The sequence below is a fragment of the Brassica napus genome, chromosome A10 (assembly GCF_020379485.1).
Source record: "Brassica napus cultivar Da-Ae chromosome A10, Da-Ae, whole genome shotgun sequence".
Classification (NCBI taxonomy): Eukaryota; Viridiplantae; Streptophyta; class Magnoliopsida; order Brassicales; family Brassicaceae; genus Brassica; species Brassica napus.
This window is the reverse complement of record NC_063443.1, coordinates 2,173,931-2,190,100: the sequence shown is the minus strand read 5'-3', so window position 1 is coordinate 2,190,100 and position 16,170 is coordinate 2,173,931. Positions and strand designations below refer to the sequence as shown.

The 16,170-nt window shown below is 37.9% G+C and overlaps 2 protein-coding genes across 2 annotated transcripts; both read left to right on the top strand.

The window, feature by feature from the left end:
- Positions 1–592: 592 nt before the first annotated feature.
- Positions 593–3,831, top strand: LOC106371196 (ubiquitin-like modifier-activating enzyme 5). The gene is made up of 14 exons (XM_013811229.3): positions 593–818; positions 1,030–1,098; positions 1,183–1,296; positions 1,383–1,511; positions 1,587–1,655; positions 1,910–2,062; positions 2,216–2,252; positions 2,421–2,503; positions 2,619–2,693; positions 2,819–2,893; positions 2,988–3,074; positions 3,171–3,289; positions 3,362–3,414; positions 3,509–3,831. Exons 1-14 carry the CDS (start codon positions 738–740, stop codon positions 3,652–3,654), a joined length of 1,290 nt encoding a protein of 429 aa, XP_013666683.2. The 5' UTR covers positions 593–737; the 3' UTR covers positions 3,655–3,831.
- A 10,124-nt stretch (positions 3,832–13,955) lies between these two features.
- On the top strand, positions 13,956–14,863 carry LOC125579395 (protein CYSTEINE-RICH TRANSMEMBRANE MODULE 3-like). The gene is made up of 3 exons (XM_048743453.1): positions 13,956–14,218; positions 14,352–14,493; positions 14,609–14,863. Exons 1-3 carry the CDS (start codon positions 14,188–14,190, stop codon positions 14,652–14,654), a joined length of 219 nt encoding a protein of 72 aa, XP_048599410.1. The 5' UTR covers positions 13,956–14,187; the 3' UTR covers positions 14,655–14,863.
- Positions 14,864–16,170: the final 1,307 nt, after the last annotated feature.

Sequence of the window (16,170 nt, the reverse complement as noted above, 5' to 3'; positions counted from 1 at the left end):
CAGTAAATTTGTTGAGAGTAATCCATATCTAGGAAAAATGCTCGCCTTTTTCCTGATTCAACTAGAAACTGAAAATCCAAGTAATTTCTTAAGCAATAGACGAGGACTCTTTTCGAACCCTATTTCTCAGTTTAACATACATGCTCATGTTTTTGGGAAATTCAAAAAAGATGAATTATTTTGGATGCATTTTAAGTTTTTAACCTTGGAGTTGGTAGACCATCATTAACCTCAGTCTTTTAACTGGGGTTCTTAGTTTCAGGTAAGAGATAGTTCTTAGTTTCTTTTAGATTTTAAATAAGAAAAATTAAGAACGGTCTCTTAAATAAGAGATATAAGAGTCGTTTTTTAGCCGAAAAATGTAAAAAAAATAAAAAAGTGTCAAATTATGAATTAAGAATTCTGGTTAAGAGATTGTGGTTAATGACGCCCCTGGCTGGAGAGACTATGAAAAAGGTTAATTTTCATAATGATTGAAAAAATGTGAACCATCACAAAGGAAAAGCAGGCCGATAGGAATTTACGATGGGTTAAGTTTAAGGCCCATTATGACAATTCTGCTCTTTCCTTGTTATCTCGGTCAACGCGTTTAGTCAACACTTTCCTTTGCGAAGGCAATAACGTTTATTGTTTACAGAGTTTCTCTTCAACAATCCAATTCGATCTCTTCGCAGATTCCGCACTCCGATCTTCTCCATCACTCTCGTTCTCTCCGTATCGTTTCCAAGAGAGCCGAGATGGAGGTTGAATTCAAAGCAATGCTCGACGATCTCGATGCTCTCGAGAAATCTCTCTCCGATCCTGCTCCCATCCACAAGGTGTGTTTGAAATTTTGCTTCAGATCTCGTTTCCTTAGTGGATTATTCTTTGTGGGTATCTCATTAGATTCGAAAAGAACTGAACTTTCACATGCATTGTGTGTGTTTAAGAGTGATCCTTGTATCGATCTGACTCTGGATTCTATTAAAAGCATTCATCTTTATGTGAATTTGCAAAATGTCAAAGCTTTTGGTTGTTGCATTGCTGCAGCTGCGATCACATGTTGAGAATCTAGCGGCTCTGTCCAAGAGTAACCCTCACCGGCGTTCCAAAGTCAAGGTCTGCTTTTATATGCTAATTTGACAAAATTATTGTAGTTTAAGTTTGACTATATAATATCAATGCTGAACGTTTTGATTGAAGGAGTTAAGTTCGGAAGTGGTGGATAGTAATCCTTACAGTAGGCTTATGGCACTTCAGCGGATGGGTATTGTGGAGAACTATGAGAGGATCAGAGAGTTTTCAGTCGCTATTGTTGTATGTATTTAGCTAAAGCTCTCTTTGTTTCCATGTTTTCCTTTTAAAATTGTATTTAGCTAAAACTGTACATGTGCATTGAGCAGGGAATTGGTGGTGTTGGAAGTGTGGCTGCTGAGATGCTGACCAGATGTGGTATAGGTCGTCTTTTGTTGTATGACTATGACACTGTCGAGCTAGCTAACATGAACAGACTCTTTTTCCGACCTGATCAGGTTCTTCTCAGTTTTCATCATCTGTCTCCTCTGCTCGATGACGTGATTCTAATGTGTGTGTAATGGTGAACCTAGGTTGGTATGACAAAGACTGATGCTGCTGTTCAGACGCTTGCTGAAATTAACCCCGACGTAGTACTTGAGGTATGTTTTCTACTTGATGTCTTACGTCATGGGGTTTAAGCACACCTGATGCTAGTTTATAGGTTGTTGATACCATATTCTCTAGTTTCCGATGGATGTGTTTGATTTGATTTTTTTACTAATTAAGTAGGGGATCTTTGATGTATGATGTTTGTTTCTTATGATCCTTTCGTGATATTTTATTATGCTGAGTATTATTAATTTCACGCCTGGAGAATTCTATTTTATTCAATTTCTCTTTTTCTGTTTCCTAGAGTTTCACAATGAACATAACAACAGTGCAAGGCTTTGAAACCTTCACGTCGAGCTTGAAGAACAAGTCGTTTTGTCCTAACAAGGAGGGCAGTGGCGTGGATCTTGTTTTGAGTTGTGTCGATAATTATGAAGCAAGGATGGCTGTCAACCAGGTAGCTCTGATTTTCTTACTTCACCATCGACCTATTTGATCTTACATTGTACACGATTCGATCACTCACATCATTTGGTTATGCTTCTGAATGGAAGAGATAGATAAATATTCTGGATCAGCTTCTGATTTGAGTATATTCTTTGATGTATAGGCATGCAATGAGTTAAATCAGACATGGATGGAGTCAGGTAAATAGTATGAAAAACTTATAATTAGTATGTATCGTTGGGAATTCACCAATGCTGATAGATCAGTCATCCTTTTATGCGTTGTGTCAAGTTATACAAAAATAAATAAAAACACGGAACATAGGCTTCTGACTTTATACTAACAAAAGAATATGATATTTTGTGCAGGTGTTTCCGAAGATGCTGTTTCAGGTCACATACAGCTTCTGGTTCCTGGAGAAACTGCTTGTTTTGCTTGTGCACCTCCTTTGGTATGTTATTTTCTCTTCTGTTATCACTCATACAACTCTTAACCTACCATGCCCTGCCTTAGTATTGATACTACATTTACTTCTCTTCTAAATAATATCTTTATTTCTGTGGTAGGTCGTTGCATCTGGAATTGATGAACGAACGCTTAAGAGGGAAGGGGTCTGTGCTGCATCTCTTCCCACTACAATGGTAATTTTTTGACCACCCTAACAAAAAAATTGGACATATTCTTGACTAGTGGTCATATTTGTAGATAATGCTTTTGTTTTTTGAGCATTGTCTATGTTGTAAGAGTTTCTTGATGTCAAATTCAGGGTGTTGTTGCTGGTCTTTTGGTTCAAAACTCTCTCAAGTTCTTACTGAATTTTGGTGAAGTTTCTCCATACCTGGTACATAACACTTAACGGTTCATTATAGAAACATTATCATATGATTCACTTAACTTTAACTTGTTTTTATTTTTTTGTGCTACTTGACCCACAGGGTTACAACTCACTGAAGGATTTTTTCCCAACCATGCAAATGAGACCAAATCCACAATGCTCGAATGCAGCTTGTCTAGAACGGCAGGTAACTTGAGAGTAAAAATCGACTACAAAACTTTTCTCAGCTGGTCTTTGTTATCATGTTTTGGTTAAATAAAAAAATGAAACCTCTAAATTGCAGAAGGAGTACATGCTTGCGAAACCAGCAAGGGACGCTGCTGCTAAAGCTAAGATGGAAGCCGAAGCAGCAACAGCTGTAGATGATGGTCCACTCCATGATGATAACGAGTGGAACATAAGGTAACAGCTCAGATCTTTCTCTTTTTTAATTGCAACTTGAAATCTGATGGGTATCTCATGTCTTACTATAAGTGTGGTCGATGATGAAAATGAGAAGGATACTACAAAAGCTTCCTCAAGTTCAGGTATTTTCAACTTGGGATTCTCTGTACTATTTATGTGAAAAATTTATCAGGTTTAGGTCTTCTTCTTCCAATGATCTAGTTTGTGTTTGTATAGGTGCATTGCCAGAAGGGCTTACTCGGGAGCTTCCAGAGGCAGATGAGTATGAGAAAGCAATCGCTATAGGGTCTGGAGAGGCAGAGGAGGATGAGGACGACCTTGAGGATCTGAAGAAACAGCTCGAGGCTCTTAATGCTGCCTGAGTCTTTGTGGTAAAAATACAGAATATAGTTGTTCAGCAGTTTTTTTTTTTACTTGAAAGAGGCGGCAAATGCAATTGTATAAACAAAAAAGAGTGTTTGGGGTTTGATAAAGGGTTAATTTGCGTACTAGCCATAAATCGAGACTAAATTAAGTAAGTAACCTTGATTTTGATGTTATTTAGTGTCAGCCATTTTATACAAAAATTATCCGGTTTTGATCCTTACCTTAACAGGTAACCAGTTACAAGTGATAGTATGTGACGTCCTGCGTTATGTGTCGTGATGAAAACCACATATCGAAACACAATTTTTTTTTACAAGAATGGAGAAGAAATGTTTTTACAGTTTATTTTTGACAGTAAATAATTTTAATAGTAACATTTTTGAATTTCTATGCTGACATCGAAGTATGTACTTCTTACCCAACCTGAAACCAATATAAACTAAACTGAAAAGACAATATTCTTTTCTATATGTATAGTATAAAAATGAATAAAGCTATTCTATACGAATAGCTAACATATTCTATTCCATATTAGAAAAGTTGTTTAGGGAATACTAAACCTTAACTGGGAATTCTAAACCCTAACTTATGATTTGTAAACCATACACACATTTTAATGATATAGGCTAATGATTATAAATGTGTTATAGGGTTACGTACACATTTGCACCGTCCATTACGAGAAGACTTCTATACTATATACAATGTACTATTTAAAATGATACTATTTGCATACTATAGCCAATATTAAGCAACATGAAATATAAAGATAATATGAATGGTAATAGAACAATTAACAATAAACACTAAACCAAAATTAAGGAAATATAAACCTAATCCATAGGCAACCCAAATCTTCAGAAAATTAAATCCACCTGCCATAATATTGGAGACATGTATTTACATTTCTCATGAACCACATGAAATACAAAGCTAATGGTGATGGTAACAAAACACTTGATAGTAAACACTAAACCCAAGTTAGAGAAATATAAACCTCAATATATAGGCAACCGAAATCTTTGTGAAATTAAATCCACCTGCCATAATACTAGAGACATGTATTTACATTTCTCATGAGCAACATGAAAAACAAAACTAATGGGGCTGATAATAGAACAAGAAACATGAAATACAAAGCTAATGGGACTTGTAATAGAACACTTGACATTAAACACTAGACCTAAGTTAGAGAAATATAAACCCCAATCCACCATAGGCAACCCAAATCTCCGGGAAACTAAATCCACTTGACATCAAACCCTGTCTGAAACAATCTACTTGGAAGGTCTAACTCGTCCATACCAAACCTGAAGAATGAAAAGTAAGAGAGACAAAGAGTGAGGACGGTTCACACTGTAATATTCAATATTGAAATGAATTATGAGTCAAACCGAATAAGAATGGCTAACGAATGGAAAGACATGATGTAAAAGTATGATTCCATGTAAAATGGAATAATGTGAACCTTATACTATTCCATTTGACATGACATATAGCAACGAGATATACAGATACAGACATACGATGAAACATCTATATATTGCAGATGCTATTCCACAAAAAAAATCGATATTTCTACACCATGAACTATGCACCGCAGAGACAAAAACCTCAATTCAAACATAACTTATAATAAGAACATCAAAGAGGATCCCAAAATAAATTCAGATAAGCAGAGAAGAAGTTTTAATAACTAGAATCGACGGAGAAACACCGAGAACTTACGGGACTGTCAAAGATCTGAGAAGAATCGAGTTGGTGAAGTTGGGGAGGTCGGTTGTGGTACTACCCACTGCCGAAACTGTAACGCAAAACCCAACTGCCGAACCCTTACGACAAACACGATTAAATGGGAGGGCGACCGACAGGAAAATTGGATTGCATGCACAGACAAGGCGTTGGAGCAGATCAGAGGCAGAGACCTTTTGACTTCGAGAAATTACTGAAGAAAGTGAAAAAGAGAAGATGTGAATAGGATGAAGACACGATTTACTTTTGTGCAATTAAAATTTATTTTTTAATTTATTTTTGTAACAGGTGCAGCCAGTTAATTAAAAGGGTAATATTATATTATTATGTATATATGACGCCGTGTATCTGTCCGTTAGGTAAAATATCTACTCTGTCAATTACTGTTTTTTCGTTGTCATATCCCCCAATTTTCCTTTGATAAATTGGATCTCATGGACATAAACTTAAATACTTTTTGGATGATGTTATCTCTCTCTTTTATTTTATCTATTGTCTACCAAAGATGAGATACGATTTTTGCATGTGTTGCATGGATCTCTGTTATCATAAGTTTTTTTTTGTAAACTAGCTTTCTTATATATATTAAATGCAAATTAAAAAGGTTTTACAAAAGCCCAAAGGCTCTAGTTTAAGAGCAAGCTCAGTAACTCATATAGTAACAACCCAATTACCCTTGAAAAGCCCAACTGGAAGTAAAGGAAGAAGTGTTTTTTGAGATGGAGAGGAGGAGTTACGGAGAGGTGAAACAGTCGTTGCCTTTAGTCGATCATCGGAGCCATTGTTGCATCATCTCTGAAGCTCTTTGGGGGTTTGTGGATCGGAAACTCGAGATTTTGTTCCTTATCTGCCGATCAATCTGGTTGAACAGCGAGTCGATCGAGCGAAATTGATTTACATGCAAACGTTGATTCTGCTCTTGCCAAATCCAATACATCGTAGACTGCCAGGCGAGCAAGGTGAGTGATCTAGTAGAAGTTGGTGGTGGGAGCGATATCATCTGGTCTAAGGAACCTTCCCACTGACGGGTTGGTATTATTCTGCATCTGACTGCCACAAGATTCCAAAGGCCAAAGGAGAAATCACAATCCCAATATAAGTGGTCTCTTGACTCATCGCTTCTATTGCATAGAAGGCATATGGAAGGAACTTGAAGCCCCCAGCCGAGCATCCTATCACGAGTTGGGATCCTGTTTTGTACCACTATCCAGACGTGGAAGCTATGTCGTGGAACACTTCTAGCCGTCCAGACAGCCCTTGCCCAGTCCACTTCCTCAATATGTCCTCTGAGGTAGTGGTATATTTGACCCGTACTGAACTTTCCACTGACTTTTCCCTTGATTTCCCATTCATAGTAGCCGGTTCTGGAGTGAATTGGATCGTAGTAATAAAGGAGAAGACTTGAAGCTGACACTCTGTTCTTGCTGCAGGGAGATTCCATACTCCATTCATGTGTAGAGAAGCCAGTGTTGCTCCTCTAGGAACACCTAGTCTCGTTCTTCTTCCATCCAAATATTCGTTTAAGCTCCCGAACGGGCTCCAATTGTCGAACCAGAACCTGTTACATTCTCCATTTCCAACTCGAAGGTGGATTAAGGGGTATGCCACACTCCTTAACTTTAGCAATTTGTTTGACAGCCAAGAAAATGTTTGTGATGGTTTTGTAGTCCAATAATTACTTACTGATCCATTAAGAACAACTTCCTTGAACCAGGAAACCCATACCGAGTCCGGTCGAAAGAAGAAGAGCCAGATCAACCGTAGACAGCACGCTTTGTTCCAAGTCTGGAGATCCTTCACTCCCAAGCCGCTTTGTTCTTTCGTTTTCACTACCGTTGACCATGCGACTCTGGCAGTGTTTTTACCATCGACATCCCCTCTCCACAAGAAAGTGCTACACATCGAGTCTATTTTCGCAATGCAGGTCTTTGGGAGCACAAAGGAAGAGCACCAGAAGGTGGTAATCCCTGTAATTACCATCTTAATTAGCAGTATCTGCCCGAGAATGATAGAGTTTTTGTTGTCCAGGAGGATAGCCGAGTCTTGATTTGGTGCAAGAGCGGCTCACAGCTAGCCAGCGAGAGCTTCCTAGAGTTCATTGGGACTCCTAGATGTCTAAAAGGTAAGTTTCCACAAGCCATTCCCGTTGATGCTTGGATTGTGTCAATTTCCTCTTCTGACATTCCTGATGCATAGAAGCTTGTTTTCTGCATGCTTACTGCCAGGCCCGAGCGGTCTTCAAACTCTTTGAGGACCTATAAAACACATTGCACAGATTCTATATTCCCTTCAATGAAAATTAGAAGATCATCCACAAATGACAGGTGAGTCAACTTTATTTTCTTGCAGTTTGTATGGTATTTGAATCTCGGCTGGTCTGCTACTGCATTTAGCATGTGAGATAGACAGTTCATGGCTATAACAAAGAGATATGGTGATAGGGGATCACCTTGTCTCAATCCTCTCGTGCCCTTAAAGTACCCATTTACTGTACCGTTATAACCGACCATGAAGTTTGTCTTGCAGATACAAGAAGACAGCCAGTGCAGAATCTGCTGAGGTACTCCCATCCCGTGAAGGCAAGAGAACAGAAAATCCCATGACAAGGTATCAAACGCCTTTGCAATATCTACCTTGATTGTTATCTTTTTCGCTCTTTTGTTCTTGTGGTATCCATTGATTAGATCACTTGCCAAAACCGTGTTCTCTAGTAGTAATCTCCCTTGAACAAATGTCGTCTGACTTGGTAGGATAAAGCTAGGCAGAATTATTTTGAGTCTTTTCACTAGTAGCCTTGAGATAACCTTGTAGACCGTATTTAAGCAGGAAATAGGCCTGAACTCTGTAATCTTTGATGCGCCAGGAAACTTTGGGACTAGAGTGAGGATCGTCGCATTAATGGCTGAAGGCAGAAAACCCGTATGGAAGAATTGAGAAATGGAGGTTGTGACTTCATCACCCACAGTGTCCCAAGCCGCTTTGAAGAATCCGGAGGTGAGACCGTCCGGCCCTGGAGCCTTATTCGCATTAAGCTTAGACATTATAAACTTGATCTCATCTGCAGAGGGGAGCAACATCATTTGGGAACTTTGGACAATTGATATGGAGAAGTTCAGCAGTCTGTGGAACCATATCTGAGGAGATGGGGTGATTGGAGCACATAGAGAGGGTCCTAAAACAGAGCAGAAGTGCATGACCACCAGTTCACTCATTTCCACCGGGTCTGTATTATAACTCGCTCTAGCCTGACAAATCCGGTGGAAAAACGTTGTATTAAGGACACCCTCTCTGAGCCAGTTTATTTTAGATTTCTGGCGAAAATACATCTCCTCTATTTCTCTCAGAAAATTCCACTTCTGATGAAGGTCTCTCTCAGCCTGGAAGTTTTCTGAACTCGGGTTCTGCAGTGCTTGTACCTGCACATATTGAAGCAAACTGTGAGTATCGATAACCCTCTCCTGAATCTTTAAATAGTTCTCATTGTTTATCTTTTTTAATTCACTCTTTATTTGTTTCAGCTTCCAGCACAGTTGTGCAAGTGTTTGGCATGTACTTCCAGCTAGAATCCAGGCGTCTTTAATCAACTGAGCGAAACCAGGGTGCTTAGTAAGGTAATTTTGGAATTTGTAGGAGTAGGATCCGGCTTTGGGTAGGAAAAGGGCTAGGTTTAATATGCAAGGAGAATGGTCAGAGATATCGGGGGGAAGGAATGAGGCAACCGCATGAGGATAGGGTATTATTGTTGACCAGCAAGCGATCGAGCTTTTTTGCAATAGGACTATCTGGTTGGCTGTTTGTCCATGTGTGACAGGGACCCAAGTAACGCAAGTCAAACAGACCTGCTTGGAGAAAACAGTCTTGAACTTGGTACATGAGATTATCAGCGTGATCCACTGTGAGGCTCGAGTTTTCAAAGGGAAATAGTATCTGATTCAGGTCACCACCAACAACCCAAGTGTTGGAGTCAAGATCAAGTGTTGAGTGTGTTTGTAGCAGTTCATTCCAGAGCTCCATTCTTTAATCACTTTGATTTGAGGCATAAATGGCGGTATAGTAAATGGGAACCTGGTTTGGAATAGAGATTGAGCATGTCAGGCACTGTCTTGATTGAGTCAGAAATTGAACATCAAGCGGATCTTTCTGGATCAGAATTATACGGGCATCAGGGTCTGAGAGATGGTTTGAGAGGAATTTCCAGCCAGGGCAGATCTTAGAGATGATAGGAAGGGTTCTTTTATATGAGTTTCTAAAAGGGCACCAAAAAGGAGCTTTTGGCTACTAAGCCAATCTACAAAAGGTTTATGCTTATCCGGGTCATTTAGACCACGGACATTCCAAAAAAAGAGCTTAATACTCATTGAGAAGGGTTTGGAGGTTCCTCGGGATGAGGAGGTCCTCGGTCAACAAAAGATAGTAAAGGTTTCTTTGATTTTGTTAAGGGGAGGTGAAGAGAAGAGAGGGGAAGAGAGGGGTCTAAAACAGTTAGGGTTAAGGGTGAAAAAGGGTTTTGGAGATCAGAGAAAGGGTTTGACTTTGAGGAAGTTGGTGGAGACAGAGTTGGAGATGATCTAGAGTGTTTTAAAGAGGGTCTTGGGCAGTGGTCAGGGGAGGAAAAAGAGGAAGAGGAAACAAGGAAATGGGGTAATGAAGATAGAGGAATTGGGGAAACATCATTAGGCGGTGGGGCAGTGGTTGAGGACAATTTTTGAGAGGGTGTGTCAAGAAGAGTAGGGATGGAGGGAGGAGCAACAGGAGGCACATGCACAGGTTGGTATTTTTTTCTGGTATTTTCTGGTGGCTTTGGAAGGGATAAAGGAAGATTGTGGGTTTTGATGTTTCTGATGGGTTCACTAGGGGTTTTTGGATGATCTCCTTGAGGTTTTGCTGAGTTATTTTGGGTAGTATTTTGAGATTTTCCCGCTTCATTTTCAGGTGGCTGGGAAGAGTAGGTGAGACAATTCCGAACTATGTGGCCAAGCTCATGACAATGCGAGCAAGTAGGGGGGACCCAAGGGTTATAAACTGAGACTTCCACCACTTTCCCACTTTCTCGTTCAAATTCCACCACCGGGGGTAAGGGTACTGTCTGGTCTACTTCAACTTTGACATGAGAAACAGTGAGATTGACCATATTTTTTGTGAAATCATCAGTCTCTTTAGGTTCTCCTACCAGTCTTGCGACCAAGCTCAAGCCTTCATCATAGCGAAGGTCCAGCGGAACTCCCGTAAGATGTGCCCATATCTGGATGGCCTTCAGGGGGGAGTGGACATCGAATGATCAGAGTTCCATTGAGCAGTATGAAGCATAGAATCTCCTACATACCATATGTTCTTCTCCAGTATCTTTTTTCTGAGGTAATCGCTTTGAATTCACACTATAACCGACTGGTTTAGGGGGTGGTTGTGGATCTCAAGCTTCTTACCCTTCCCCCACATATAATTAAACACACTCTGTATTTGGTTATATGGTGGAGACTTTCCATTGAAGTAACATATGATATAGTCTTTATGTAACTCTGCGCCTTTTTTGAAAACTGCATCAGGGATGACCACTCTTGGGCGACCAGAAGAGGTGTTGGTGGCTGGAGAAAGACGCCTCAGTGAGTTGTCTGCAGAGGCTCAAAGTTTTTCAAGAAGGGTTTGTTTCTGTGGTGGGAGATCAGCCAAGTTTTGGTTGATTAGGACAGGTGGGATTACTGGCCGTGGGGAGGGAAGGAGAGGAAGGTTGTATTGAGAAGAGGCTTGGTTTGTTTGGATAGGGGAGGAGTGTTTGGGGTCGAGGATGGCGAAGATTTGGGTGGAAATAGTTTCGGAAGCTGCAGTTTGAGCTGTGGATATTTGAACTGTAGTAGTTGCAGATCTACTTTCTGGAACAGTTGGGTTTGTGGATAAGGTTTGGTTATCTTGTTCAAGCTCCATTGGAGCGGTTTCTGAGTAAGTAGTTTCAACCTCCTTCGTTTCCGAAGAGGAGGTAATGAAGAGTTGAGGTTTTGACAACTTTCGAGATCCCTTTCGGGATGAGCCAAAGTTGACAGTTTTGGAATCAGAAAGAGAGGAGAAGTTAACAGGAGACAGGGAAGAAGCTGGGTCTGGAGGGTCTGGAGGGAGGGCTGGTGGTGGTTCGCCAGAAGCAAACACAGGAGGATTCACGCCGGAAGTACGACCAGAAACATTCCACACAGGCTGCATCGGGAAACGCCATTTAAATCCTAAACTTATCAAAATAAGCCAACAAAAACCTGAACTTTAAAGTAAGCCAAAAAAATCTCAAACTTTCAAATATTTTCCAAAATAATCTCAAACTTATGTTGACTCGGCTCTTTTAAACATCACAAAGTCAACAGTTAATTTCTCTTAAACATCTGTTAATTAGTAAAACCATGCGTTTTGCTTTGTCATTAAAAAATCGTACTCTTCTCTTCTTCTCCATCAAATGCAAATCTCTAATTCCCAAAAAAAAAACTCCCTCTTCACCATGGGATCAACTTCAGAGGCTTGTGGATTCCCAAAAAAATGTGTACACGTCTAGGACGCAAGAGAATCTGGGTCAACCATTTTTCAGATGCGTGAGCAAGAGAGATGGGGGCAAAGTTTCTCTAACCAAAGCTGATGTAAGTGATGATCTCTTAAGAAATTTTGGTCTGAGTCGCTTAAGATTCATTGATTCCTCATTGCTTATTGTGTAGGAGCACTTATTAATGGGTGGGAAAAAACTGTTCTTGAATATTTTTTAGATGCACAATCCAAAATCAGAAACAATGAAGCTGAAATATGCAATGTGAGATTAGAGGTGGAATGGATAAAAGGTGTGATTCAGTAATTGCTTGAGGATGGAGATTATGTGAAAGTGGAGCTTCGAATGGTGAAACGCATTACCAAATGCGTTTTTGTGTTGTTGTTCTTGATGACAATTGCAATTATATATCTTCTATTGGTGTGGCAGGTTCAAGAGAAGAAGTTTGTTAGCTATTAGAACCAAGTTATTCGATGAGAAGTTGTTTATTTTAGACTTGTTTAAGACAATGTGTGCTATGATGATTTAAGAAGTTGTGTTGCTTTGATTTTTAGGAACGTGTTTTTCATGATGTTTAAGAAGATGAATGTCGTTTGAATGCCCTAAAACGTAGCAAAGGAGATTGTTTGATGTTTAAGAACATGTTTTAGAAACAAAACATAAAGACCAATGTATCAGAGTTTTGAGTTATTCATAACAAAATAGATTGTTTGGGTCATTACATAACAGAAGAGATGGCTTCAGACATTACATAACAAAAGCGATGGTTTGAACCATTACATTTTTTTTGAGCAACAGTTTGAACCATTACATAATAATAATAAAAAAAAACGTGGCGGACATCCTCATTTGCGGCATCTTGATCAACCTTATTTCTTTCACCTGCATCATGACCTTCTTCGTGTCCCTTTTCGACTATTTCACTCGATGCATCCTTCTTCTTACATCTATGAGCAACCTTATTCAGTCTCCCCATATACTTTCTTTAAATCGTCAAGAGTTTCGCCTTCTTCTTCTATGCAATCAATGGAGCAATTTAGAGATTTTGATGAATGATTTGGGGAATTAGGGTTCACGACTCAACCAATTTTATGGTTTTTAGTGACATAGCAAAACACATCGTTTCACTAGTTAACAGACGTTTAAGAAAAATTAACAGCTGACTTCGTGATGCTTAAAAGAGCCGAGTCAACATAACTTTGGAATTATTTTGGAAATTTTTTGAAAGTTTGAGATTATTTTGGCTTACTTAAAAGTTGAGGCTTATTTTGGTTTATTTTGGTAAGTTAAGGATTTAAATGGCATTTTTCCCTTAAAATTCATATAACTTCCTGTTATCATAAGTTCCGAACAAGAAGTTTGTATAAATCATTCTGAGATTTTATAAGTGGTACTTTCATCGTTTGGAAAAACAAAGAAAGAACGATATTTTTTTTCTTTTACAAGTTATCGTTATATTATTTAAGTTTTTCAGGTAAAAATGTAATTTAATTCCTTTAAGAAAAGCTTTTCAAGTCTCCAAATAATCAAAACTAAAGGTTACGTGTGGACCGCGATTTATTTATTTCTTTTGCGTTTTGGGCGGAGAACTTTTGACCACATGAAATAAACTATTAAAATTCAAATAAGGTGACGTGTTGTGAGTTGAATATTGCGTTTTTGTGTGGAGGACCAAATTATTTCCTTTAACATCATATCCCCACTTAATTTAATTTCTTAGTTATCGGTTTGGCTAGAGATTATTTGTTTGAATTCGTAGTTATTTGTTAACTTCCACGAAAAGATCAGCTAAAATCTTTTGATTAAAATAATATTTTATTTCATTTTGATCCAACAAAGCTAGAAGCAAAAAAACTTCACGAATCATGACGTGTTCTCAAATTCAACTAAAACACAATTGCAACCAAAACACGGTGAGAATACTCCACGTGTCGATATATAACCCCATACCAAGCTTTTCATTTGAACTTATCCACATTACTTTACCATTTTCATAAGAAATTTGATTGACTCACTCATAATTGTTAATTATACTATAATAACTTTGAATATATTCTGGTGACATTAATGTTCTATCCTCCACGCGGTTCTTAAAAGCCGACTTTCTTTTCCTTTACATCTCGCTCTATATATTTTACATACACACGCATTTGTAAAGATATTCAAAGATCAAAAACATTCTTGATCCATACAAAGAAAACATCTTCACACACACATAAAGCTCTTGCCTTAGATCAAATACGTTACAACTAATCGTTCAAAGATGAGCCAGTACAATCACAACCAATCTTCAGGTAAGAAAAATCACGTTTATTATGTTTTTCTTGTCTTTTTTCACTAAATTGTTCAAAGGAGTTTTTGAAAGACCGTAAGCAAGTTCTCGAATTATTGATCGTATAAAGACTAATGATATATTATATAACGTAGGAGTTAACCCTCCACCACCTATGTCAACCGGTCCATCGCCACCACCACCGATTGGTTACCCGACGGTCGACCCTAGTCATGGTTCGGCAGCTCCTGTTAAAGTCGAGACCAGTTCTAAGGGTGACGGATTCTTTAAAGGCTGGTATGTAATTGTCATGAAACTATGCTTCTACATAACTATATTTTTGTGCCTTAGAAAGTTAAGAGTTTTCGATGATTCAGTATGTAATTTTTTTAATGGAATTTTGTGTTTGTAGTCTTGCGGCCATGTGTTGCTGTTGCGCCCTGGACATCTGCTTCTAAGGAGATTAGCGATATTATAACATTGGAGTGGTTTTATTTACGACGAGTTGTGTGAATGTGATGTGAATTGTTCTCTCTCGCCTATTGTTTTTGTAAAAAATAAATATTCTATTATTGGTTATTAATTTCTTGTTAGAGATGGGTTTTGTATTCGAACATATTGTTAAAATTTCTCTTGTCTTTATAAAATTTCTGGTACTTTTATTTAATTTTCTTTTGCTCTACGAGAATATATAGGGTTATCAACTTATCAATCAATGACCCTTATAATTTATAAAATATATAATCTTAAAGTTTTATTTGTTTTACATAATTCCTTATATACTAAAGCACAAGTTACATGACCAATAAAACTTTAACACATAATTTTACAAAAAGAAAAAAGGTAAAAGAAACCGAGAAAAAAAAATCTCAATCCCTAAATTTTCTCAAAAATTTTCATCCCACGTTTCATTATCCTGAAACTGTTTTCTTCTCAATATATATTTTCACAGGCAGTTTGAAATATGGTGACTCTAGAACTTCTTAGAGCATCTCTAACCCACCTCTATTTCTACCTCTATAATAGCATTTAGAGGAAAAATCACTCCAACCCATCTCTATTTTTGCCTTTAAAATAGAGATTACTATTTTCTCCTCTATTTATAGAGGAAGAAATAGCATTCCTCTATATTTTGCTCTATATGTAGAGATCTCTATTTTAGAGAAATACATTGGAGTAAAATTCAACTCTATTATAGAGTTCCTCTATTTTAGAGGTAAAAATAGAGAAATACATTGGAGATGGTCTTAGAACACCCCCATTGAGGGTTTATGGGGGGGGGAGTTCACACAAAAATCAAGAAAAAAAAATAAAATAATTCAATCCCATGAACCCCTCTCTCTTAAAGCTCTCTTGGCTGAACCCCTCTCTCCTAAAGTTCATCACTGTAGCGCGGGCCATACGTGTCGTGGCGGCCCGCGATTGGTCTAGTTTTTTTTTTTTATTAAAAAAACCAAAAAAAAAAGAAAAAAATTTTAATAATAAAAAACTGAAAAGATGAACTCCAAGAGGGGGTTTCATTGATGTGGATGCTCTTAAAATGATTGAAATAGTAAAGAATTTCTTAAACTTATATTGCTCTTCCCTTTTGTCTATTTCTAACTGTTTTTTTCAAAGATTCAAATTTCACCGTATTTGCAAGATATAGTATGAACCCAACAGTAAAATAATTCAGATTGGAAATGGTATTTGAGTATACTTATGTTTCAGAGCTTCTAGAAGGAAGCAAAGGTAAATGGGAAATAAACATCTTTCTGCAACAAGATAAAGTATTTATCTTCTTCTTTTACTTATAGATTTATTTTAATATCTGTTGTGTGACTTCTCTTTAGAAAAATTATGTTATCTATTTAGTATTTACTACAGATGGAGAAAATGTGAACACTTTGAAATTAGGAGTTCACCCCTGAGTTTGCAGAAATTTCAAAATAACAAAAATCAGAATATTTTAAGTATTACCCCAATTCATCTAAA

Coding starts and splice junctions, on each gene's coding strand:
- LOC106371196 (XM_013811229.3), top strand. CDS start 738: ATGGAGGTTGAATTCAAAGCAATGCTCGACGATCTCGATGCTCTCGAG. Junction 819..1,029: donor ATCCTGCTCCCATCCACAAG/GTGTGTTTGAAA, acceptor GCATTGCTGCAG/CTGCGATCACATGTTGAGAA. Junction 2,253..2,420: donor TCAGACATGGATGGAGTCAG/GTAAATAGTATG, acceptor TATTTTGTGCAG/GTGTTTCCGAAGATGCTGTT.
- LOC125579395 (XM_048743453.1), top strand. CDS start 14,188: ATGAGCCAGTACAATCACAACCAATCTTCAG. Junction 14,219..14,351: donor CAATCACAACCAATCTTCAG/GTAAGAAAAATC, acceptor TATATAACGTAG/GAGTTAACCCTCCACCACCT. Junction 14,494..14,608: donor GACGGATTCTTTAAAGGCTG/GTATGTAATTGT, acceptor TTGTGTTTGTAG/TCTTGCGGCCATGTGTTGCT.